Genomic DNA, 26,999 nt, shown 5'->3' on the forward strand with positions numbered 1-26,999 from the left:
ACTGCTGTGCATTGGTTTAAATAAAGAATGAATGATGACATTGCTGGTTTTTGGGGAATGAAGAGGTGAATTACTTACTGCAGAATTCCTAAAATCTGACCTGCTCTTGCTTACAGTAACATGGTTAATCCACTTCAGTTTCTGAACAATTCAGTGATGGTAACACCATTGAATATTAAAGGGAGACATTGCATTCTCACCTATTTCAGTTGGTCAGTACATGAGACCTGTGGTTGGTTCCAATATAACTTGCTACTTACCAGCCAAAGCCTGAATATTATCCAGGTGTTGCTCCATTTGGAAATGGACTGTTTCAATATTTGAGGAGTCGGAACAATGCTGAACGTTGTGCCATCATCGGCAAACATTCTTATTTCTGACATTATAATGGAGGGAAAGTGCCTGAGAAGCTGCTGGCAAGATGTCCTGGAGCTGCGATGCCTGACCTCCAACAATTGCAACCATTTTCCCATGCGCCAACCAACAGAAAGCTGATTGCCATTGATTCCAGTTTTGCTGGGCTCCTTGATGCCACACTCGGTCAAATGTGATACTGATATCAAGGGCTGTCTCTCTCACCTCACTGCTGGAATCAGCTGTTTTGTCCATGTTTGAACCAAGGCTGTAATGTGGTCCTGGGGGAAGCTAAACCTGACGTCACTGTGCAGGTTATTGCTGTTTGATGTCACTGTTGGTGACACTATCCATCAGTTTATTGATGATCGAGAACAGGCTGTGGGGTGGTTAATTCACTGGGTTGGATTTGTCCTGCTTTTTTGTGTACAGGTCATACCTGAGCAATTTTCCACATTGTCACATTGAGGCTGGTGTTGGAGCTGTACTGAAACATCTTGGTTAGGTGTGTCGGAATTTCTGGGGCATAAGACTTCAATACTGTGTAAATGTTTATTAACCCCTTCTTTAACTGATATTTGCAGACACCCACTCACTGACTGTGATCTACACGGCAGTCTCTGGCATTAAGGATTTTCCGGAGGTGACTAACATTGTGATAGTCAATGGAGTTCAACTCAATTACCATGACACTAATGTTGGTCGGATGGTCCCCAGGTAGCAGTTCATGGTGGACTATTTTGATGCAGAATATTGGCAATATCTCACAGGTCTCGGGAATACACGATCAGACATGGCAAAGGAGAATCTGAATACAATGATGAAAAGGACAAACCGGACATCTGGTAAGTTCAGTGATACGGAATTTCATAGAATTCCTACAATGTGGAAGCAGGCCACTTGAGTCCATATTGACTCTCCAAAGAACATCCCACCCACTCCATTCCTGTAACTCCACATTTTTCATGGCTAACCCACCGAGCCTGCACGTCCTGAGACGTTATGGGTAATTTAGCATGGTCAATCCACTAACCTGCATTGGACTGTGGGAAGAAACTGGAGCACCCAGAGAGTGCAGACACAGGGAGAACGTGTAAACTCCATATGGACAGTCACCTGAGGCTAGGATTGAACCTGGGTCCCTGATGCTGTGAGTCAACAGTGCTAACCACTGAGCTGCTGGGCTTCCATTTCTCCAATTTGGATTATTTTCTCACTGTCTGTCTGATCTCTCTCTCTGTGTAAGAAATAGGAACAGGAGTAGGCCATTCGAATTGTTGAACCTGCTCCCTCATTCAATGGGATCATGGCTGATCCGACATTCCTCACATTCACTTTCCTTTCTCCGCAAACTCACGATTCCCCGATCGATCCAAAATTTCTCCGTCTCAGCCTTAAAATATGATTGGACTGGGGTGGACAAAGTTACGTGGCACCAGGCTACAGTTCAGCAGGTTTATCTAGAATCACAATTTGAATGTTTAACCTGATGAGGGAGCAACGCTTCGAAAGCTTGTGATTTCAAATAAACCTGCTGGACCATAACCTGGTGTCATGTGACCTCTGACCTTAGCCTTAAACATGCAAAGGATGTGTTCCCCACAGCTCTCTCTGGCAAGGACTATCAATCCTCCTCATCTCCTCCTCATCTCAGTTTTAAATTGGCGCCCCTTTATTCTGAGTCTGTGCCCTCTGAGCCTAGACTCTCCCATGAGGAAAAACATTCTCTCAGCATTTACCCTGTCCAGCCCCTTCAGAATCTGATATGTTTCAATGGGATCACCTCTCATCCTTCGAAACTCCAGTAAATAGACTCCCATACGAAGAACAAAGAAAATTTACAGCCCAGGAACAGGCCTTTCAGCCTTCTAAGCCTGACCCGATCCAAATGTACTGTCTAAACCTGTTGGTCAATTCCTAAGCATCTGTATTCCTGTGCTCCCCACTTCCTCATGTATCTGTCCAGACGCATCTTAAATGAATCTACCGTGCCTACCTCTACCACCTCTGCTGGCAACACGTTCCAAACACCCACCACTCTCTGTGTGATGTACTTGCCACGTGTATCCCCCTTAAACTTTCCACCTCTCACCCTGAGAGTGTGACCTCTCGTTATTGAATCCTTCTCCCTGGGAAAAAGCTTGTCTCTTTCATAATTTTATAAACCTCAATCAGGTTCCCCCCATAATCTCCTTTTTTCTAGTGAAAATAAATCTAACCTACTCAGCCTCTCTTCATAGCGAGCACCTTCCATACCAGGCAACGTCCTCGTAAACCTTCTCTGCATCCTCTCCAAAGCGTCCACATCCTTTTGGCACATCCTTTTGGTAATGTGGTGACCAGAACTGTACACAGTATTCTAAATGTGGCCCAACCAATGTCGTGTACAATTTTAACATGACCTGCCAGCTCTTATACCCAATACCCCGTCCGATGAACACAAGCATACTATATACCTTCATGACCACTCTATCCACCTGTGCAGCAACCTTCGGGGTACAATGGACCTGCACTCCCAGATCTCTCTGTTCATCAACTTTTCCCAAGGCTTTTCCTTTCATTGTATAATTCACTCTAGAATTAGTCTTACCTAAATATATCACCTCACATTGTCTGGATTGAAAGTCATCTGCCACTTTTATGCCCAACTCTCCAGTCTATCTATATCCTCCTGTATTCTCTGACAGTCCCTTATGCTTTCTGCTACTCCACCAATCTTTGTGGCATCTACAAACTTGCTGATCATTCCAACAGTGCTCTCTTCCAGATCATTTATGTAGATTACAAACAACAGTGACCCCAGCACTGACCCCTGTGAAACACTACTGGTCACCTTTCTCCATTTCGAGAAACTCCCTTCAACTACTACTCTCTGTCTCCTGTTGCTCAACCAGTTTCTTATCCACCTAGCTAGAACACCCTGCACACCATGTGACTTCACTTTCTCCATCAGTCTACCATGGGGAACCTTATCAAATGCCTTTCTAAAGTCCATGTATATGACACCTACAGCCCTTCTTTCATCTATCAACTTGGTCAGTATTGTTTAGCCTTTGCTCATATGACAATCCCTCCACACCAGGGATCCTCCCAGTGAATCTTCTCTGAACTGCCTGGAATGAAATATTATTTTTCCTTAAATAAGAGAATAAAACTGCTCTCAGTACTGCAAATGTGGTCTCACCAGCATCTTGTACCATTATATTAAGACTTCCCTACACTTACACTCTAACCCTTTGAAACAAGGGAGAACATTTCATGCCCCTTCCTGGTTACCTGCTGCCCTTGTGTGCTAGCTTTCTGTGTTTCCTGTATAAATCCATTTTTATTACAGCTTTTCACCAGTTTCAATGAGACTCTGTTCTCCCTCTGTCTCCTTTCGAGCTTCCTACCCCATTCCCCAGGGTTCAGGGTCACTCACTGAAGAGTAATGTTGAATATGGTGCAGATGGTACCCCTCTGGGTTCTGCATCAGCAGGTTGTAGGTACAAAGCCTACCCCAGGATATTAATACAACAATTACACTGAACATGCCAGTTCAGGCTTTACAGAATGCTGTGCTGTTGAAGTCACTGTCTGTCAGATGAGATGCTGAACAGAGTCCCCGTTGGCTTTATGCAGATGAACCTTTGAAGAAGAGCAGGGAAGTTATCCTTGGTCAGTACCAAACTATAATGAGCATCATTTGCAGCTTGTAGGAGCCTTCCTGTGTGCAAAATATCTCCAACATTTCCTCCTTTTCAAAACAATTATGAAAATTAATGAACTGTATTACACTTTAGCATGCCCTGAGATCTGGAAACTTACTTTTTGAAAACAAGTCTAATTTTATTCTTTTTCTTTTCAATGAGTGACAGGCAGTGCCCTGGCCTGAGTTATACTGTCTCCTGTAACATTTCAGCATTCCATATGGAGTACAATTTGAACAGGAGATTTGCAGAGTGTTACTTTATTCCTTTTCCCTATTCTGACTGAGATATTTATAAAGTTGCGTCACACTAATGAAGATCAAGAGATGGTTATGATCGAATGAATGATCCACTCAGTCCATCTCCCAACACCAATCTCTGGGTCACTCCACTCAGTCCATTCCCCAGCACTGACCTTTGGTTCACTCCAGTCAGTCCATCCCCCAGCACTGACCTCTGGGTCACTCCACTCAGTCCATCCCCCAGCACTGACCCCTGGGTCACCCCACTCAGTCCATTCCCCAGCACTGACCCCTGGGTCACTCCAATCAGTCCATCCCCAGCACTGACCCCTGGGTCACTCTACTCAGTCCATCTCCCAGCACTGACCCCTGGGACACTCCAATCAGTCCATCCCCAGCACTGACCCCTGGGTCACTCCACTCAGTCCATCCCCCAGCACTGACCCCTGATATCATTTAGTACTGGACAGTAATCACTGTTTCTACCTGATACTAGATTATGTTTCCCCTCTGATCAGAGTGATTGTCATTTTATGCAAACAATTTAATACTATTTCCTGTTTGATCATTGGCAGGAATTCACACGTTTCAATGGATAGCAATTGCCGAGATCACTGATGACGGCTCTATTAAGAGATCAATGCGAGTTGGATTTGATGGAAAGGATTACCTCAGCTTAGATCCAGATAGAATGAGATGGATCGCAACCAATCACAATGCAGTGAAGACTAAAGAGAAATGGAATGCTGATGAATCCTGGAACAAATATTGGGAAACACATCTCGAGCAAGGGTTTGTTGAGCATTTAAAGCGATATCTGGACGCTGGAAAGCGGTATTTTGGAAGGAAAAGTATGTGTTTCTGTTTTGCTCCATATTCTGATCTAACCCCACTGATCTATGAAACTGTTCTCCCATTCCATTCAGTGTCTGTTTATTGTTTGTGTTTTCACCCTTTCCCATCACAGTTCAGCCTGAAGTGTTCATCTCCAGGAGGGAGCCCAATGGTCAGGACAAGCCACTCACTCTCTCCTGCCTGGTCACTGAGTTTGATCCTGTAGACATCGAGGTGACCTGGCTAAGGAATGGAGAGGTCATGTCTGAGACCCAATCCTCAGGGGTACGACCGAACCACGATGGGACCCAACAGATCCAGAAAGAGATTGAGATCAATGCTGGGGATGAGGATCAATACTCCTGTCAAATTGAACACAGCAGCCTGGCAGAGGGCAAGCTCAATCAGTGGGGTAAGGGACTGGAGTGTCTGTGTGAGTGTGTGTGTGTGTGTGTGTCTGTCTGTCTGTTCCACCATGAATTGAGGTTGCTCTGATCTGTCCCTCACTCCCTTTCCCCATTCCTGCTCCGTGTCTTTTGCTGCTCTTACCCAACAAAACCCTCCTGATCTCAGGCTGGAAATATTCAATTGATCCTCAGCGCTCACAGCAATTTGGTATGAGGAAAGGCTGAGGCACTTGGGGCTGTTCTCATTGGAGAAAAGAAGGTTTAGGGGAGATTTGATAGAGGTGTACAAGATGATTAGGGGTTTAGATAGGGTTGACAGTGAGAACCTTTTTCCACTAATGGAGTCAGCTGTTAGATTAGATTAGACTTAGATTAGACTTACAGTGTGGAAACAGGCCCTTCGGCCCAACAAGTCCACACCGACCCGCCGAAGCGCAACCCACCCATACCCCTACATTCACCCCTACCTAACACTATGGGCAATTTAGCATGGCCAATTCAACTGACCCGCACATCTTTGGACTATGGGAGGAAACCGGAGCACCCGGAGGAAACCCACACAGACACGGGGAGAACGTGCAAACTCCACACAGTCAGTCGCCTGAGTCGGGAATTGAACCCGGGTCTCAGGTGCTGTGAGGCAGCAGTGCTAACCACTGTGCCACCGTGCCGCCCACTAGGGGACACAGCTTTAAATTAAGGGGTGGTAGGTATAGGACAGATGTTAGAGGTAGATTCTTTACTCAGCGGGTTGTGAGTTCATGGAATGCCTTGCCAGTAGCAGTGGTGGACTCTCCCTCTTTATGGTCATTTAAGCGGGCTTTGGATAAGCATATGGAGGTTATTGGGCTAGTGTAGGTTAGGTAGGCTTCGGTCGGCGCAACATCGAGGGCTGAAGGGCCTGTACTGCGCTGTATTTTTCTATGTTCTATGTTCTAACTCCAGATTTCCATCAGCGAATTTCTGAGGTATTGTTTCTTGATTTCCCTCCTAAATAATTTCACCCTAATTTGAAGGTGGTTCTCCCTTGTCCCAGATTCCAGCACCAGTTTATTCCTGTAGTGATTACACCAGGGTCAGCCAGCTGCACCCCGTCAATAGGAGGTCTCTAATTGGGCCGTTAACCTGATCCAATCAGGGAGTCCTGACTGACATTAAAAAAAGGGTGTGTCAGAGGTATTGAGGGTCTGGCAGTTGACTCTGAATGAGGGGCTTCTAAAGTTAAGGACTGATCATGTGTAAACAACGAGTGGCTTGCTAGGGGAACACGAGCTTCTGTAGGGTTATTTCAGTGGCGATGGGGGTAAAGCACAATCCTGAAGAAACTTGCTCAGAACAGGCAGCTTTCAATCAGGGAAGCATTTGTTTGGGAAACTTGACTCATTCAATCCTGCGATCAAGGACTGGGCCCAGTTTGTGAAAATAATGCAGCATATTGTCTGGGCAAACAACATTGTGGCAGACGAAAAGCAACATGTAATTCTCCTGACAGTCTGTGGAGCTGCAGAGTTTTCTGTTATTAGGACCCTAGCTTTCCTTCAGGCAAGAGATACTAAAACCTATCAAGCATTAATGGAGATAATTAAGGAATGTTATGAGCAAAAGCTTCCTCTAATTCCGAGACATGATTATTTTTATTTGGCAATTCAAGAACGAGGGGAATCCACATCAGGATTTTTGACTCAGTTAAGAAGACTGGTTTAACCATTAATGAGATACACAGAGAATGCTATGTGGAATTACTGATGTAACTATGATGTAATTACTGATGTAACTATGATGTAATCACTGATGTAACTATGATGTAATCACTGATGTAACTATGATGTAATTACTGATGTAACTATGATGAAACACCTTCTGGCTGAAGCTCGACTGGACTTCAAGCAGGCACTACAACTGGCTTTATCATTGGAAAATGCAGCAAGTTGAACCAGTTCAGTTACCAGTGATTGCGCTAAAAGCTTCAAATCCAAGATTAATGTTTCCCACGTTTCCCAAACAAATGCTTAATGGGGCGAAATCAGTTGTGAGAGATTCACCCCGAATGGCTCAATATGTTTCAATTAGAAAATGGCTGCTTGAGTGAAATTCAATTTACTTACCTGTAGATCATCCAGGAAGATCTAGGGGTTATCAGAGGAGTCAAGCCACCTTGCATGTTGACCAGGAATCAATCCCATGATGCTGTAAGGCCTGCCCAGTGCCATTGGCCTTACGGGCAAATGTCAAGGCAGAAATTAGAAGGCTGGAAAGTGAAGGAATGATCAAACCAGTCCAGTTTGTGGAATAGGCAGCAGTGATTGGAATGGTACTGAAGCCCAGTGGGTCGGTTTGCCTTTGTGGGGATTTTAAACAAAGTGTAAACTGCTTTTGACAGCAGAATAGATAGGCAGCCCCTCAGGATTTGTGCCCAACGTTGGTGCAGGATGGGAGTTCTCCTTCACACGGCTGGACATGAGCCACACTTACTTGCAATTGTGATTAGACCAGGTTCCCAGACGTATGCTACAATTAATATCCATCAGGGATTGTACCAAGATACAACACTGTCATTTGAGGTATTGTCAGCCTGTTCGATCTTTCAGTGAACAATAGAGAACATCTTGCATGGTCTACCCTGGTCATCATTTACTTAAATGACAAATGAACCAATAACATGGAAAATTAATAAGGAGCACTGAAAGAGTCCTAAGATGGTTGTCCAAGGCAGGCATATACCTACGAAGGGAAGAATGTGTGTCCCAGGTCCCCCAAGTGATTGACTTGGGCTACAGATTTGTCAATTCCAGGTTACGCCTGTTGCTTGGGTCGCATCTTGGGCTGGTGAATTATTTTGGAAAGTTTGTACTTAACCTTTGGTGGGTGGCACGGTGACACAGTGGTTAGCACTGCTGCCTCACAGCGCCAGAAACCCGGGTTCAATTCCCGCCTCAGGCGACTGACTGTGTGGGTGCTCTGGTTTCCTCCCACAGTCCAAAGATGTGCGGGTCAGGTGAATTGGCCATGCTAAATTGCCCGTAGTGTTAGGTAAGGGGTAAATGTAGGGGTATGGGTGGGTTACGCTTTGGTGAGTCGGTGTGGACTTGTTGGGCCGAAGGGCCTGTTTCCACACTGTGAGTAATCTAATCTAATATATAAAAAACCTGGCCTCTGTCCTGGCATCGTAACATCAACTCGTGACAGAAAGGATCAGTCTGGGAAATGGTTGCAAACATAAGCCCGTGCTTTCAATGAAGTAACAAAACAACTATCATCCACCAAGGATCCCAAGAAAGGTCTAGTATTGACATACAATGTTTTCCCGCACAGCATTGATGGCTCAATAGAGAGGAACATCCAAGAGAATTTACATCTAGGACTTTGGCCGATGCAGCACGTAAATACACCCAGATACAGAAGGAAGGATTGATGGTCATATTTGGAGTCAGGACGTGCCACCAATACCTTTATGAATTAAAATTTGTGATGGATTGAGCCACCTACCATTAACAAATACATCACTGGTTGTATCCCCAATGGTAGAGTCTATAATGGTATTAAATATTTTGGCTGAAAAATGTGTTGCTGGAAAAGCGCAGCAGATCAGGCAGCATCCAAGGAGCAGGAGAATTGATGTTTTGGGCATAAGCCCTTCTTCAGGAATTAAATATTTTGGATGTGCTCCTGATTAGGGCTGACAATAACAGACTTTGGACACAGAAAAATCCAATCCCTTCAAAACTGAAACAACTTGTAGTTATGGGGGAAACAAAAAGGCCATTGCAATCCTTTGAATTAAAAAATGTTTGGACCCAGAGAGGCCAGTTCATGGCCGAGGGCAGCATCTTGTTCTGGGGAGCAGGAGTGATTGGCCTGAGCAAGGGTCACTGCCAAACACTGACTGAACTCGACCAGGGGTCTCCAAAATGAAGATGTTGGTGAGACACAATGTCGAGTGGCCAGGCCTGGGTGTAGACATAGCTGTTTTGGAGGGGCAGTGCCCAGAGTGCCAACAAGGACAAAAATTACCATCAACAGCTCACCCACATTCAAGGCAATGGCCGGGTGAATGTTGGATTTGGTTGCACGTTGACTTTACAGGTGCTTTCATGGGCTCAATGTTCTTAGTTATTGTAGTTACCAACCCAAACTGAGTGGGTGTGCATAGGGTCCCTTCACCAAACTCTTGGATGATGATAGAAAAGCCACACACATCTTTTTCAACACATTCAACCCAACACAGAGTCATACAGCTCAGAAACAGAGCTCTCAGTCTAACATTTCTGCACTGATCAGGTAGCCCAATCTGACCTGGTCCCATTTGCCAGAATTTGGTCTATACCCTTGAAACCCTTCCTATTCATATACCCACCCAGATGCCTTTCAAATGTTGTCATTATACCAGCCTCCACCACATCCTCTGGAAGCTCATTCCATGCACACATCACCCTCTGCATGAAAAGGCTACCCCTCTGATCCTTTTTAAATCTTACCCCTTTCACTTTAAGCCTGTACTGTCTGGATTTGGAGTCCTCTACCCTGGGGAAGAAGACCTTGCCTGTTCACACTATCCAGGCCCCTCATGATTTTATTAACCAGCCTCCGACGCTCCATGGGAAAAAGTGCCAGCCTACTGAGTCTCTCCCTCTAACTCAAACCCTCCAACCCTGGCAACATCTTTGCAAATCTTTTCTCTCCCCTCTCAAGTTTCACAATCTCTTTCCCAAAGAAGCGAGACCAGAATGGAAAGCCGTATCCTAAAGGTGGCCTCACCAATTACATCACAGCTCTTCTACTCAATGAAGGTAGGCATACCAAACAGATTCTTCACCATCCTGTCTATCTGCAACTCCACTTTAAACAATCTGTGCATCGCCACCTCAAGGTCTCTTTGTTTGGCAACACTCCCCAGGCCCGACCATTAACTGTAACCAAATGTCCTGTCCTGGTTTGCCTTACCAAAGTTCAACACCTCACATTTATCTCAAACTCAATCTGCAACTCTCTGGCATATTGGCCCATCTGGTCAAGGTCTCGTTGTACTCCGAGATAATCTTCTTCACTGTCCATTGCCAATTTTGATATCATCTGCAAACTTACTAACCACACCTGCTATACTCACATCCAAATCCTTTATGTAGAACATCGAACTGAGAATTGTACAGCACAGGAATGAGCCCTTTGCCCCACAGTGTCATGCCCAACATGATGCCAATCCCTTCTGGCTGCTATTGGTCCATATCCCTCCATTCCTTGCATATTCATGTGGTTATCTACAACGCCCTTAAATGCCCTTATCGTACCTGCCTCAACTCCCACCCCGGACATTGTGTTCTAGACTCCTACCTCTTTCTGTGTAAAAAGACCTGCTCATCACATCTCCTTTGAACTTTCCCCCTTTCACCTTAAATGCATTCCTTCTAGTATTAGCTATTTCTACTCTGGGAAAAGATTTTAGCCATCAACCCTATCCATGCATTTCATAATTTTATAGACTTCTATCAAGTCTCCCCTCAGCTTCCTCCACTCTTGAGAAAACAACCTGAGTTTTTCTAGCCTCTCCTTATAGCTCATACCCTCTAATCCAGGCAGCATCTTGGTAAACCTCTTCTGCACCCTCTTCAAAGCTTCCACACCCTTCCTCTAATGTGACGACCAGAATTGAATGTAATACTCGAAGTGTGGCCTAAGTGTAGCAGTCTTACAAAGCTGCAATATGACACCCTGACTCTTTTAGTCGATTCCCTGACCAGTAAAGGCAAGTATGCCATATACCATATTTACCATTCTATCTACTTGTGTGGTCACTTTCAAGGAGCTATGAACTTGAATCCCAAGATCCTTCTCTATATCAGTGTTATTCAGAGTCTTTCCATTAACTGTATCATTTTCCCTCACATTTGTTCTCCCACAGTGCAGCCCCTCATACCAAAATTAAACTCTACCTACCATTCTTCTGTTCATATCTGCAACTGATCTATATAAATGATGAAAAGCAGTGGACCCAGCACCGATTCTTGTGGCACACCACTGGTCACAGGCCTCCAGTCCAAAAAGCAATCCTCTTCGACACCCTCCGTCTCCCACCTTGAAGCCAATTTTTATATTCAACTGGCTAGCTCCTCTGGTCCCATGTGATCTAACCTTACTAACCAGTCTACATGCAAAACTTTGTCAAATACTTTGCTGAAGTCCATATGGACAACATCTACCCCTCTACCTTCACCAATCTTTTTTGTTACCTCTTCAAAAAACTCATTCAAATTACTGAAACACAGTTTCCCACGCACAAAGCCATGTTGTCTATCCCTAATCAGTCCTTGCTTTCCAAATGCATGTAAATCCTATTTCTCAGAATCCTCTCCAACAACATGCCCATCGCTGAGTCAGGCTCACCTCTGGTTTTTCATTCCAGCTTTTCTTCAGTAGTGGCACCGCATTAGCCACCCTCCAGTCTTAGGGCACCTCAGCTTTGGCTGTTGATGATACAAAAATCTGAGCGAGGCACCCAGCATTCTCTTCCCTAGCTTCCCACAGAATTCTGGGTAACACCTGATCAGGGATTTATCTGCCTTAATTTTAAGATCTTCAGCACCTCCTCTTCTGTAATGTGGACGGTTTTCAAGACATCTCTATTTATTTTCTCAAGTTCCCTGGCTTCCATATCCTTCTCCACAGTAAATACTGATATTAAATATGTGATTAGTATCTGAGTGATCTCCTGTGGTTCCACACATAGACGGCCACATTGATCTTTAAGTGCCCCATTCTCTCCCTAGTTACTCTTTTGCCCGTATGCACTTGGAGAATCTCTTTGGGTTCTCCTTAACTCCATTTGCTAAAGCTATCTCATGTCCCTTTTTTGTCCTCCTGATTTCCCTCCTAAGTATACCCTTCCTGTCATTATACTCTTCTCAGGATTCACACAATCCCTGCTGTCTGTAACTGACAAATGCAGCTTTCTGTTTCTTGACCAGGACCTCAATTTCTCTCGTCATAAGAATCTAAGAACTGGGAGCAGGAGTAGGCCATCCTGCCCTTCCAGCCTGCCCCACCATTAAACAAGATCATGGCTGATCTTTTTGTGGACTCAGATCCACGTACCCACCCTCTCACTGTATTCTTTAGTTCCTTTATTTTAAAAAAAATTACTGAAGTAGCATCAACTACTTCCCTGGGCAAGGAATTCCATAGATTAACAACCCTGTGGGTGAAGAGATTCCTTCTCAGTTCAGTCCAAAAACTGCTACCTCTAACCTTGAGGCCATGCCCTCTTGACCTCATCTCACCCACTAGTGGAAGCATCTCTCCATTTCTGTTTAGTCGATTCCCTTCATAATTTTATATGTTTCTGTAAGATCCCCCCTCAGTCTTCTAAATTCCAATGAATATAATCCCAGTCTACTCAGTCCCTCTTCAGAAGCCAACCCCTCCCCCTCAACTCCTGAATCAATCTAATGAACCTCCTCTGCTCAGGCTCCAGTGCCAATACATTTTTTCTCAAGTAAGGAGTCCAAAACTGCACACAGTACGCCAGGTGTGGCCTCACCAGCTCCCTGCAACATTACCACTCTGCTTTTAAACTCACTCCGTTTAGCAAAGCAAGACGGAATTCCATTTGCCTTTTAATTATTCGTTTTACCTGGAGACCAACCTTTCGTGATTCATGCACAAGGACACCCAGGTCCCTCTGCACAACAGCATGCTGTAACTTTTTACCATTCAGGTAATAATTGTTTGTATTGTTACTCGAACCAAAATGGATGACATCACATTTACTAACATTGTATTCCATCTGCCAGACTTTTGTCCACTCACTCCATGTGTCTATGCTCCTTTTCAAAGGTTCATAGTCCTCTGCACACTTTGCTCTGCCACTCATCTTAGTGTCATCAGGAAACTTTGACACCCTTTATGTGGTTCCCCAACTCCAAATCATCGAAATGAATTGTAAATAATTCCGGTCCCTACACCGATCCCTGAGGCACACCACTAGTCACTGATTGCCAGCCAGAGTAGCACTCATTTCGCCCCACTCTTTGTTTCCTGTCAGTCAACCAATTCTCTATCCACACTGACACTCTACCCATAATACCTCTACCCTACTTTATCTTATGCAGCACCTTGTCGAATGCCTTTTGGAAATCTAGGTACACCACATCCACTGGGTCCCCATTGTCCACCTTGCTCGAAATGTCTTCATTGAATTCCAAAAGATTTGTGAAGCATGACCCGCCCTTCATGAACCCATGCTGCGTCTGCCCAACAGGGCAATTTCTTTGGAGATGCCCTGCTATTTCTTTCTTGGTAATAGTCTCAAGCATCTTCCCCACAACAGAGGTTGAGCTAACTGGTCTATAATTCCCCATCTTTTGTCTACTTCCCTTTTTAAACAGTGGCATCACACTTGCTATTTCCAGTCTGCCGGGACTGCCCCAGAGTCCAGCAAATTTCCTGCACTTGCTATATCTTCCACCATTTCTTTTAGAACCCTGGGATGGATTCCATCAGGGCCAGGAGACTTATCTATCCTTAGCACCATCAGTTTGCCCAATACTAACCCTTCTATAATAAGCATCGTTTCCAGGTCCTCACCTACCTTCACCTCTTTGTCACTTACTGACATGATATTAGTGTCCTTCACTGTGAAGATTGATACAAAATACCCGTTCAATGCCTTGGCCATTTCATTGTTTCCCATAACTAAATGCCTCTTCTCATCCTCAAAAGGACCAACTTTAGCCACTCTTTTCCGTTTTATATATTTAGAGAAACCTTTGCTATCGGTCTCTATATTTTGTGCTAGCTTTTTTACTCATGCTGTATCTTTATTTTCTTTATTGATCTTGTTGTAGCTCTCTGTTGACCTTTGTAGTTATCTCAGTCTTCTAGTTTCAAGCTGTTTTTGGCCACATTGTATTCCTTCTCTTGCAATTTGATAGCCTGCCTTATTTCCTGTGACACCCATGGCAGATTACCCCTCTTCTTACAGTCCTTCCTTTTCACTGGAATATACTTTTGCTGAACAGTTTGAAAAATTGCTTTGAAAGTCCTCCATTGCTTATCAACTGTCCCACCACAAAGTCTTTGTTTCCAGTCTACTTTAGCCAAGTCCTCCCACATTCTATTGTAGTCTCCCTTGTTTAAGCACAGGACCTTGGGATTGGATTTTATCTTCACACTATCCAGCTGTATTTTAAATTCAACCATGCTGTGATCACTCCTGCCAAGAGGATTCCTGAGTATGAGGTTGTTAATTATTCCTGTCTCATTATACAGGACCAGATCTAGGATAGCTTGCTCCCTTGTCGGTTCTATTACATGCTGTTCAAGAAAATGATCACAGATGCATTCAATGAACTCCTCCTGAAGGCTATCCTGACTGAGCTGGTTCAACTATTTATACGCAGATTAAAATCCCCCATGATAAATGCTGCACCATTTTTGCAGTTATTTCTTTGTTTATTGTCCACCCAATGTGATGTTATTAATTAATGGCCTATAGACTACACCAATCAGGGATTTTTTCTTCTTAGAAATTCTCATTTCCCCCTAAATGGATTTAACTTCATTCTCCATAGAACCTATACCATCTCTCAGCACTGCCCTGGTATTGTCCTTGAATAACAGAGCTACACCACCTCCCTTACCTTCTTGTCTATCCTTCCGAATAGTCTAGTATCCCTGGATATTTAACTCCCAGTCAGGACCATTCTGTAACCATGTCTCTATAATGGCTACCAAATCACGTTCATTCGCAATGACTTCTGGCTTTAATCCAGCATTTCCGACACCTACCAGCCTTGTCCTTCACAGAACAGGAACATACTGTCCCTGAACGTTCATTGTCTCATTTTTAAAGGCCTCCAATTTTTCATTCATTCCTTTACCTGCAAATAGCACCCCCACACCCCCACTCCAACCACCCCCCCGCCCCCCCCGACTCCCCCAATCAACTTTTGAGAGTTCATGTCTAATACTAGCAAAATTGGCTTTCTTCCAATTTTGATCAGTTCTGTCCTTTTCCATCACTACTTTAAGGTCAAGTATCATTCCTTCTCCAGTAGGTACATGTATATATTGAATAAGAACATTTTCTTATACACACTAACAAATTCCTCCCAATCCAAGCCTTTAACACAATGACAGTCCCAGTCTATGTTTGGAAGTTAAAATCTACTGTTACCACCTTAATATTCTCAGAGATATCTGAGATCTCCTTATGTATTTGCTTTTCAACTTGCTGCTGACTACTGGGAACTATAACACAATCCCAACCAGGTGCTCATCTCTTCCTTATTTCTCAGTTCCACTTACATAACTTCACTGGTCAATCTCCCAGTGTATGCCTCCCTAAGTACAGTGTAATGTTATCCTGAAATAAAAACTTTCCCTCCTCTCTTACCCCCCTTTCAAACCATCCACAGCATCTGTACTCTGCAACATTAAGCTGCCAGTCCAGTCTATCCCTGAGGCATATCTCTGTAATAGCTGCAATATCCCAGTCCCATGTTCCTAACCATGCCCTAAGTTCATCTGCCTTCCCTGACAGACCTCTTACATTGAAGTAAATGCAGTTTATCATTCTGACCTTGGTCACTGCCAAGTTCTTGCCTGTTTTGACGATTTGAGCTGTTCCCCTTAGAGCTGTACCAGCCTCAGCCCTTTCTCTTTACTCACTGTTACTTTGATTTGAGTCATCCCCTTACTAGTTTAAAGCCTCTGGAGTAGCACGATAAAGCCTCCCAGGTAGCACAAGGAACGGACCACAATTTACAAGACAGAAATTTTGTCATGTTTTTAAAATGGTTTGAGATTCTTCAGGTAAGAACAGCTTCATACCACCCAACATTGACTGGCCTGGCAGAAAAAGCAGTCCAAACTTTAAAGGCTGGCTTGAAAAACAGCCGACCCTCTTGATAGTTACCAAGGTATCATGGTTCTTATTTGATTATGGGATCACCCCACATGCAACAGCAGAGTTGGGACCAGCAGAGTTGCTGATGGGTAGAAGACTCTGCACCAGGTTGAATCTGATCTTCCCGGACCTGTGGGGGTGGGGTGTAATGGCCTCAGGAACACCAATGCTGGACACAAGTCTCCGCCAAACAAGAGAAACTGTTTAATACAAGGAATTAAGGATCAGACCAGACCCCTGCAAAATATTTTAAGAAGGCAGCCTGGGACCTAACTTTATCTTATTTTAAAGGCACATGTAAAATGCTGTGTTCCAGATGCAATTCGATTGGTCACACTACTCAGCTTTAGGCAAAACACACTTTATCAAAACACTAGAGATAAAATATAACCAAAGAATATATAAATCTATCAGAAAAATTAACAAATCAATAGACACAGTGCCGATTACTAATTAATGATTTAATGTAGTAACATCTCATAAACACACCCCTTGGCAAAGTTCAGAAAATAGATTTGTCTCACAGGTAACTGCAGCAAGCCAGAAGGAAAAGCTTCAAGAGAAAGCTCAGAGAGAGGAGCAGCAAGGAGACATTTACTGTAATTCCGAGCCTGTTGAGACTCCAACAGTAACTGATGCTGAATTGCAAAGCTAAAAAACTACAAATTAGAAATCTCGGTCCGAGAGCTGGCCACACCCATCCAGGCTGCTTCTATTGTTCCTGCTTTAAAAAACCCAAGGCCTCGTAAGCCAGTCACTTCACTGGCTTTCCAACCAGACAGCTTGACACCTCTGCTTTACAACTTCTCTTTGAAAAGAAACAGGACAAAATAATCTCTTAAAGTCGCAGTATCATCACAGTAAGGGGAGGAGGTTTGGTGTAAGAATGATGGAAATGGTCCTGTATGGGAAAGAGGCATTCTCCATGTGAGATCGGGACCAGTGATGTGGAAAGGTCAGGCAGGTGTGATGGTCCTGAACCCCCCCACCCAGCGCAAGGTCTGTTTGAAAGTTGTAAATTTGTAAACAATGCAGGAGCAAAACATACCATACCCCCCTGAGCTGCCAGAACTCATGGGTTCACTATATCTGTCAAGCATTGTTGAGAGTTTAGAATCTGAGATGGACATGATGGAGGAGCCAACTTGATGCCTTTGCCACTGGAAGAAGAAAATAAAATCCTGCCAAGGCACTCCTGTCACAAGAGGCGAGCTCCTGTGCAGTCGATGCTGCTGTTATTATCTGCTGAACATGGAGGAAGCTGTCCCAGTGCTAAAACACCCCAGGATGCTCTCCAAGGAAAATGGCTGGCCTATGTTCTCAGACTCAGAGGGGGAGGGAAGTTGTGATTGTAACGAGGCTAGCCAGCAGGACCTCAGAGAATATGAGTTCCCTGATTGATCCAGCCCCAATCAGGGAGCCCTGGCTGACAAATAAAAAGGGAAGTGTCAGAGATGATGACACTCTGCTACCTGACTCTGAAAGAGTCAGTCCTAAAGTCAAGGACTGTTTATGTATAAATAAAGGGTGGTTCGGTGATGGATACCATCTTCTGTGCAGTTATTACATTGATCCCATCAATGAGATCTGGAGTTCAAAATTTATTGAACCAAGTCCATCAATTCCCAATGGGTGGGTGAAACTAAAACTGTCCCCAATCAACACAGACCGAGAGTGGATCCAGGAACAGAGATAATCCTGATATTATTCCAATGTGTTTCAGAAATCCCAGAAAACAGTATGGTACGTTCCCATCTTATACTTTTGATTGGATTAATCGCTGCAATGGCTGCAATTTTCGGAATAATCATCTGGAAAAGGCCCTGGAGAGGTAAGATTCAGAGAGAGGGGAATGTGGAAGTGAGAGGACAGAGTGAGTGTGGGGGAATCTCCAGTACTGGGAGTATAGGGTACTGTGGGGAATGGAACTGATTGAATTCCAGCACAGATACACACATATAAACCCGTCTTGTTCCCTGTCTGATCATCCTTTGGCCTAGATCAGGTCTAACATTGATCAATAAACCCATCACACACACTTACATCCTCACAGACTGAATATCAATGGGGTGGGAGGGATCTCCAGAATCTCCAAAAAGTGTAAGGATGGAGGGGAGTGTGGGAATGAGGATTTCTGACACAATCTCCATCCCCTCACAGTTGTTGTGTTCTCACTCTCTGAGAATGGATTATTCCCCATCCTAATGGATGTTTATTTTGTTTCTGCAGGTTCCCCAAGTGGGACCTACACAACAGCTCCCAGTAAGTGACTGAGGGGACAGAGTGTTGGGAATGATGGGAGAGGGATTGAAAGGTGTAAAGTTACATTCTCCTGGATGGGACACTCATCAGTTTCCTCACGGTTCAGTTCTTCATGACTCTCTCATCCTTCTCTTCCCCAACTCCATCCCCCCACAACCTCTCCATCCAATCCTCACCCCCTATTTTCCCATTCCATACTCCCTCTCCCTCCACTCCTTCACCCTTCATTCCTTCTGCACTGTGCTGTGTGAATGTAGTTAGTCAGTGCTGAGGGTGTTTGAATCCTGGGTCCAGTAAGTGAGAGAGAATATTTCAGAGTGTGTAACTATATTTCATTCCATTTCAAACATTCTCTTTTATTTTCTCAGTTTTGGAGGTCTCTATTCCAGCTTCTGCATAATTTAGTCAATGAGATATCAATTTCTGTCTGTAGACTGATTTGGAAATTCTTCACTCCCCTCCTGACCCTGTCCCACCCTCCCAGACATCGTTAAACCCTGTCAGACTAATTCCCCTCAGTCCCTGACCCTGTCCCACCCTCCCAGTCACTGTTAAACCCTGTCAGACTAATTCCCCTCCCCTCCTGACACTGTCCCACCCTCCCAGGCACTGTTCAACCCTGTCAGATTCATTCCCCTCCCCTCCTGACCCTGTCCCATCCTCCCAGTCACTGTTAAACCCTGTCAGACCCATTTCACTCCCATCCTGACCCTGTCCCACCGACCTTTAAAACCTACTCTGCTTGTGACTTCAGGAATTTATAAAACATTGTCCATCATGATGTCATTATGGATGTCTTGTTGGGATAATACAGGATATTGGGGAGGCTTCTTCTCGAGTACCTGTACATCTACCAATGTCATCTACTGCATTCGCTACACCCGGTATGGTCTCCTGTATCAGGGAGACGGAACACCTTCTTGCAGATCTTTTCAGAGAACATCTTTATGTCACCTGCACCCACCAACCCAACCACCCCGTTGCTGAACACTTCAACTCCCCCTCCCACTCCGATCAGGACATGCAGGTCCTGGGCTTCCTCCAATACCAAAGCATTCCCGCACACTGCCTGGAGGAGGAACGCCTCACATTCTGCCTTGGGACCCAACAACCACACGATCAACAATGTGAATTTCAACAACTTCCTCATTTCCCTTCCCCCCACATTATCCCATTCCCAAGCCACCAAGTCGCACACGCTCCGGATCTGTCCATCACTCCCTCCTTTGACCTATCTCCTTCTCCCTCACCTTCATCCACCTATCACTTTCCCAGGTACCTTCCCACCTACCCTACCCCTTTCCATGTATTTCTCATCCCTGATCCACAAGCCACATTCCTGATGAAGGGCTTTTGCCCAAAACATCGATTTTCCTCCTCCTCGGATGCTGCCTGACCCAGCTTTTCCAGCACCACACTCTTGACTTCTTCTAGAGTACTGTCCATTGCTGGTCGCCCTGTCATAGGAAGGGTATTATTAAGCTGGAGAGATTTCAGAAGTGACTTACCAAGAATGGAGTGTCTGAGCATATGGAGATGGTGGATAGGCTGGGACTTTTTCACTGGAGTGCAGGGGGTTGAAGGGTGACCGTATAGAGGTTTATAAAAGCATGAGGGGTAGAGATAAGGTGAATGTTAGGAGCTTTTTCCCTAGGGTTACAGAGGTGGGTGCAGGTATTTGAGACTGAATGGCATATTTTTAAGTGACAGGAGAAAGATTTCAAACAGACATGAGGAATAACTGAGGGAAGTTCCTGAAAGACCCATTTTGGATTTTTGTTGATAATACATCATCTGCAGATCCCAAATTGAAGCCACATTTGTGACTGAATGCAGCAGCTCACAGAGTGGGACTGGCAGCAGTTAACAAAGCAATTCAGTGTCATGTAATGTAAAACCACATTCTGCATGTACATCAGGAATGTAAGATCAATGGAGCCGAGGTTTCTTGCTGTCCAGGTACTCTGATATCTAAGAAGCGATATGTAGAAAACAGGAGAGCAGTTATTTTCTTCTTGATACAGAGCAAGAAAATAATATTGCTGAAAAAACACATTTTGTCAAAGATTTTTATCTTACAAACATGAAGATGCTTTGCATGTGAACAAATCCAAAGGTAAAACCAACATTTCTCCTATGTTAAAGAAGGATCATGATTGGTCAACAAGTGGAATTTGTACTGAAAATAACAAATGCTGGAGATCACAGTGGGTCAAGCAGCATCCATGGAGAGACAGCAAGCTCATGGTTCAAGTCTAGATGACTCTTGGCTGTGTTGAACCCAATAATGCTGATCAACAGTTAACAGCCAAGCTTTGTTAAATTTTAAATCAGGCAGGTTAATACTGATTGGTCTTTGAGTTGGTAATCATGAATGCCTCACCTTTGAATCCTCATGAATGCAGGACCCAAACATGTTTGAAATATTGAGACTTTGTTCAATAATATTTAAGTTCTGTACAAGAAATGACTCTAGAAAACAATATGAAAACGATAGTCAGAGTGACACCAAGGGGAATTTGTGAATGAGAGTGAATTCATGAGCTGGGGGCTTATGGCCAGAGTTGGCCGATGCAGTGTGTAAGGTGATAGGGGAACAGAGCAGTATAATTCTGGTTTTTACAGCACTGTTTGAACTACTGGCTGAATAATGTTGATCAGATAATTTAATATGATATCTTTCTTAGTTTCGGCACAACCAGAGCCTGATCACGCTCTCCACCATCAGGAAGCCATGGATACTGAGGTAGAACAGATGATAACTGAATCTAACTCACAGTTCACAACAAAGCCTGTTCTGGGAGAATCAGAACACAGCACAGGACCACATAACTCAGTGGAAGGAAACAAAACCACAACTGAACAAGAACAGAATTCAGTCCAAAGAGATAATTCAGTTTCTGAAAACAATTATTCTGATATTAGTTATGGAAAAGTTAATACAGGAAACAGTATTCCCAAACTCCTCATGAAATTAGAGTATCAAAGTAAGAAGCTGATCCTGAGTGACATTCTCAGCATAAATACAGAAACACTTCAAAATCAATCACCTGATTCACCTCAGGAAATACCAGGATATTTTCTCCGGAATTTAATGATGGTTCATTCCAGGGCAAGAAATTTTAATTATGAACTAACTAAGACACAAAATCAGTCAGAATCAGAAAACTTGGATTTTCTATCTCAGGATGAACGCAGTGAAGGTTTATACCATCCCCTGGATATCATTGTGTCTATTTTCCTGTGTGCTGACCCATTCGTGCAGCAGGAGCTGATGGTAAAGATGTCCCTGTGCCAGTTTGCATTGCCATTGTTACTGCCTGCTGGCAACAAAGGCTGCACCTTCCTCCTGTGGGCCCTGCGCTCCATTGTGAAGAAGTGGTGCCCACTCTCACTCCGAGATAGTGTAGTCTTTAAGGAAACAAATATGGTGACTGCCGACATTCCCATCTTTTCCTTCATTCGACTCGGTTCCTGCTCCATCTCCAAATCAATGATTCTAAATGAAGTCCTCAGCCCCTCCCAGCAACATCACAACTTCTTCATCCATCACAACATGGAGGGCGGTGATATCCCTCGCAGGATTTCTGATGGTCTTGTCGAGTTGTGCTGGTACCTGCCCAGTGGGAGTGAGGAATTGGACCTTTTCCCAGAGCCAATGACCATATTAAACCTTCGAGGTGACGGTAAAGAGTTTCACACACAGGTTCAGTTTCTGACAACCATCTCTTCAGCTGTTTTTATTTGGGTTGATAATGTTGACAGTGGCTCAAGCAAGACCCTGAAGTCTCTCGCCCAGTCTCCAGCGAGTACATACATAGTGCTCACTGGGAGCAGTGTGAGCAGTGAGACTAAAGGGCATTTAAAGGAATTCATTACATCCTCAGTGTTTAAAAAGGAACAAATATTCTTTCAAGGAAAAAGAAACAATGCAGAGTTTACTAAGACACTGCGATCCACATTGAAAAAGGCCTTGGAAATAACCCATCAAAATAATATTCGGAACCCCAGCCATTTGGAGACACTGGCAGTAACTGCAAGGGAGATGGGGTTTGCAATAGATGAGGATGACGAGCTGTGTTCACAGGGTAAAGAAAAATCTGGTAACATTTCTAACCCTATTGAAGGAGAGACCATTAGCCAATGCAAATCAAAAAACATGTCTTTTCAGGGTTTCACTTGGCAACAAGTTTCCAAAATAGAAAAAGAACAATGTCGCCTAAAACAGGGAAAAGAGAGTTCACCACAAAAATATTGGAATGACCTTGAGGAAGAGAAGAGGAAACTCCTAAAGCAGCAGCGAGAGAAAGGTATATCGGCTGATATGGAAAGATTTATGACAGCCCTGAGAGACAGGGATGAGAGGACATATTTCCTGCAGTGGATGAAATTCCGGTTGGATTCCAGATCGAGAGACACTCTCTCTGTTTTACGTGAACAGTATAAAGCTTTGTATGAGAAATCTCAGGGACAGTCAACAGAGCAGAAAGACCCGACAATCAACAAACAGTTACAGGAATTAGACCGACAGATAACTGCCAGCTCCCTTGGACTTGAACACTTCATGCGAGAAATCGGACTGATCTATGAAACACTGATAAAACAGGAGAACCGTAATGAGGAAGAGAGAGACACAGTGCAAATATTACCCCACTTTGCTGCTGACCTGATGTTGGATGGGTTCCCTCTGGAGCTCATCGATGGAGATGTTTCCAACATCCCTTTACAGTGGGTCGCTGATGTACTGAAGGCAGTTGAAGCCAGGATTGGCAGAGAGACCCATGTGTTCGTGCTGACGGTACTGGGTGTGCAGAGCACAGGCAAGTCCACACTTCTCAACACCATGTTTGGTTTGCAGTTTGCTGTGAGCAGTGGGCGCTGCACCCGTGGGGCCTTCATGCAGCTCATTAAGGTTACAGGAGATCTGCAGAAGGAGCTGGGCTGTGGGTACATCATGGTGATCGACACTGAGGGGCTGAAAGCACCAGAACTGTCAGACATTGACGGCAGCTATGAACATGACAATGAGCTCGCCACCCTGGTGATCGGGTTAAGTGATGTCACATTGATAAATATGGCCATGGAGAACTCCACCGAGATGAAAGACGTGCTGCAGATAGTGGTCCATGCATTTATACGAATGAGAGAAGTAGGGAAAAGGCCAGTTTGTTACTTTGTTCACCAGAATGTGAGTGACGTGGCTGCTCATGATCAGAATATCAGAGGCTGCAAACTTCTGCTGGAACAGCTGGATGTGGTGACACGGGCAGCAGCTAAAATGGAAAAAAGGGATGGACAGTTCAGCAAGTTCTCCGATGTGTTAGAGTATGATCCGATGGAGAATAACTGGAATATCCCAGGCCTGTGGCACGGGAATCCACCCATGGCAGCTGTTAATACCAGCTACAGCCACAAGGTGTTTGAGCTGAAGAAAAGGCTTTTTCAGAATCTGAAAGAGAAGAGAAGAAAAGGGAGACTGTCGACCATCTCGGAGTTTATCGAGTGGACTAAATCCCTGTGGAACGCAGTGAAATATGAGAATTTCATCTTCAGTTTCCGGAACAGTCTGGTAGCCGAAGCTTATAAAGAACTCTCTGTCACATACACCGACCTGGAGTGGGAACTGAGGAAAGAGATACATTCCTTCCTGCAAAGGGCACAGAACCGAATCTTTAATACAAAACAGGATCCAGAAAGGGAAGCTCAAAACTTGAAAAGTGAACAGATTGCATTGCTCAATGATCAGAAAGGAAAAGCTCTCCGAAAATTAGAGGAATATTATTCCACTGACAATAACTCAAACCTTGTCGAAAAATACAGGGAAGATTTTGTCGGAAGCATCAATTCTCTGATCATTGAACGTGGGATGTACATGGACAGAAAGTGTAATGAAGCAGTGCAAAGGAAGAGAGCTTTGCAGAAGGTGAATGAGATTAAGGAACAATATCAGAGTCAGATTGAAGAACAGGTCAATAACCTCCTACAGCAGTGCAGACAGGAAAACAGGGAAATGAATGAAACACAACTGGAGAGCGCGTTTGAGAAAATGTGGCAAGAGACAATTTCAATGTTTAACTACTCACCACCCCCAAAAGCCAATATAATGAAGGACATGGAACAAAGTCTACAGCAGAACATGCCTGCGAACACCAAACTCCTCAATGAGCAACTTAGCAAGAAAACCCTATGTCAACTGAGTGACGTAAAACTCCAAGTAAATGACAGCCATATTCAGCAATATGGTTGGAAATGTGTTAATAAAGTGAAGTCTTTTTTTTCTGGTAAAAATGACATACCAAGTGCCCAGGAGCTGTGTGCTCAGTGGGTGAGGGAGTGTAAACAGTTTGTGAATCAGACAGTGAACCAGGAACAGGATTATGATTCTAATCATTGCAGAGAACTCCTGAGAGTCATTGATGGGAAAATCCAGACACACCAGGATCAGAGATTCACTTTTACTCAACAATTCAGTGTGGATTTTAAACTTCATATCTGTGGATTTGCCATTAAAAAATATGAAGAAGTGCAGGAAAACTTCCTGAAGAAACACAACCCTGTGGAGCAGTTACAAAAGGAGAAAGCAGCTTACTGCCAAAGTTTTAAGGACACCTACCAGGAGAAAGACCAAACTAAACGGAGAGCAGAAATGTTCTGTGAAAATTGCCTGATTCCAGCCATAATCCAAGCTGTGGAGAACAAACTGGGATCGAATATTGCTCATCACATGAGGTACAACTGCAAGGGAGGGAAATTCTTGTACCGGAAAAACTTCCAAGTGGCTCTGATGCTTCACTTGAAGGAGAGAGATACTTTTGAACAATATTACCGATATATAAATCACACCATGTCATTTGAAAAAGATTGGCTGAAAGAACAAGTTGTCCTTTATTGTACAGCCACAGATGATGGACAAGTCCCTCTGCTGTGCTCTCACGCACTCACTATTCTGAAAGGGGTTATCACCCAGGTGAGGGAAACTCTGACAGATATCACACATCCAAATAATGAGCAATCAGTGACTGGGATCATTCAGACATTTAGGGCAAAACTGGGGGATGAGATACAGATTCCACAAGAGACACTGGGACCTGTTACTTTTCAGTCTGAAAAGATTAACGCCCAGAACTTCAAACAAGAAATTGAAAACTTTATCAGTACAAATGATCTGAAGGAAAGGGTTCAAGATTGGGGGAAGGATATTGCTGGGAAAATCTCTGCTCTCCCCACAGATCCATCCAGTGAACTGTACACAATGTTATGCGGCTGTGGGGAGCGGTGTCCCTTCTGTGGAGTCCTGTGTGATTGTACAAGCAGGGAGCACTCACAGCACAGCACTGAATATCACCGGAGCAAAGGGCTGAATGGAGAAAGATATTTCACTACTGAGATATTGGTGTCAGAGAATTGTACAACAGCTGTTGGGAGTGATGGCAGTTTCATGAATGAAGATACCGGCGGGAAATGGTTTCCTACCAAGAACTACAGGCAACTCAATGATCGGTACAAACGCTGGAACATTCCATTTGATACCAGCATCGAGACGTCAGCCTTTTGGAAATGGGTTTTCTATAAATACAACACCAAATTTGCTGATAAATACTCAGCGAAACCAGCAGACAGCATTTCTAGTTGGAATATATCTTGGGAACAAGTTGAAAAAGATATTGAAGATAAATACAAATTAACAATTAGTGAGTTAAAATAGCTTGCTGACTTCAAACACAGACCCTGAGAAGCCCCTTTTCCTCTTCGCCCCCATCCATACCATCCCACTTACTCTCGGAAGCTGTCTGCCTCTTCCTCTTTGCTCCCCCCCACCTCCCTGTTATGATACTCATCTCCAGAAATCTGCCAGCCCCACCTCCCACCTTCATTCCAAAGTGCTTTATTGGTATCTCTTCAGCTCACACCCTGGCCTACTGGAAGGTCATGGAGTGGCAGAGACAGCAGCTCTGAGAAATTTCCAGCCTATTTACCAGGTTTGAAGGAGTTTCTAAATGTGCAGCTGATGGTTAGCAGGTGGAAAAACAAACCCGTTCCCACATGTGAATAATTGACCAGAAAATTAAATTTGGGGTTATTGTTTATTCACCTTTAATAAGTAATTTCTATAATGCCTACAAACCAGAGTGAGACAGGTATCTGATTGGGTCTCCTGCTTTACTGCCAGGCAGGAAGTTGACACTCCTCTTCTTAATGTCACTAAAAGGATCTCATCTGAAAAGGGAAGCTGCCTTTTTGTTCTTCCAACTATCTGTCATGAATTCACCTGATCTTCTATTTTGAACTATCTCTTTGAAAGTCAAATAAG

At 44.1% G+C, this 26,999-nt stretch overlaps 1 protein-coding gene across 1 annotated transcript; it reads left to right on the forward strand.

The window, feature by feature from the left end:
* The first annotated feature begins 989 nt into the window (after nt 1–989).
* On the forward strand, nt 990–26,999 carry LOC132832626 (interferon-induced very large GTPase 1-like). The gene is made up of 5 exons (XM_060850709.1): nt 990–1,199; nt 4,861–5,136; nt 5,253–5,531; nt 18,150–18,257; nt 21,376–26,999. Exons 1-5 carry the CDS (start codon nt 1,082–1,084, stop codon nt 26,391–26,393), a joined length of 5,799 nt encoding a protein of 1,932 aa, XP_060706692.1. The 5' UTR covers nt 990–1,081; the 3' UTR covers nt 26,394–26,999.

This window comes from Hemiscyllium ocellatum, chromosome 35 (assembly GCF_020745735.1).
Source record: "Hemiscyllium ocellatum isolate sHemOce1 chromosome 35, sHemOce1.pat.X.cur, whole genome shotgun sequence".
Taxonomy (NCBI): Eukaryota; Metazoa; Chordata; class Chondrichthyes; order Orectolobiformes; family Hemiscylliidae; genus Hemiscyllium; species Hemiscyllium ocellatum.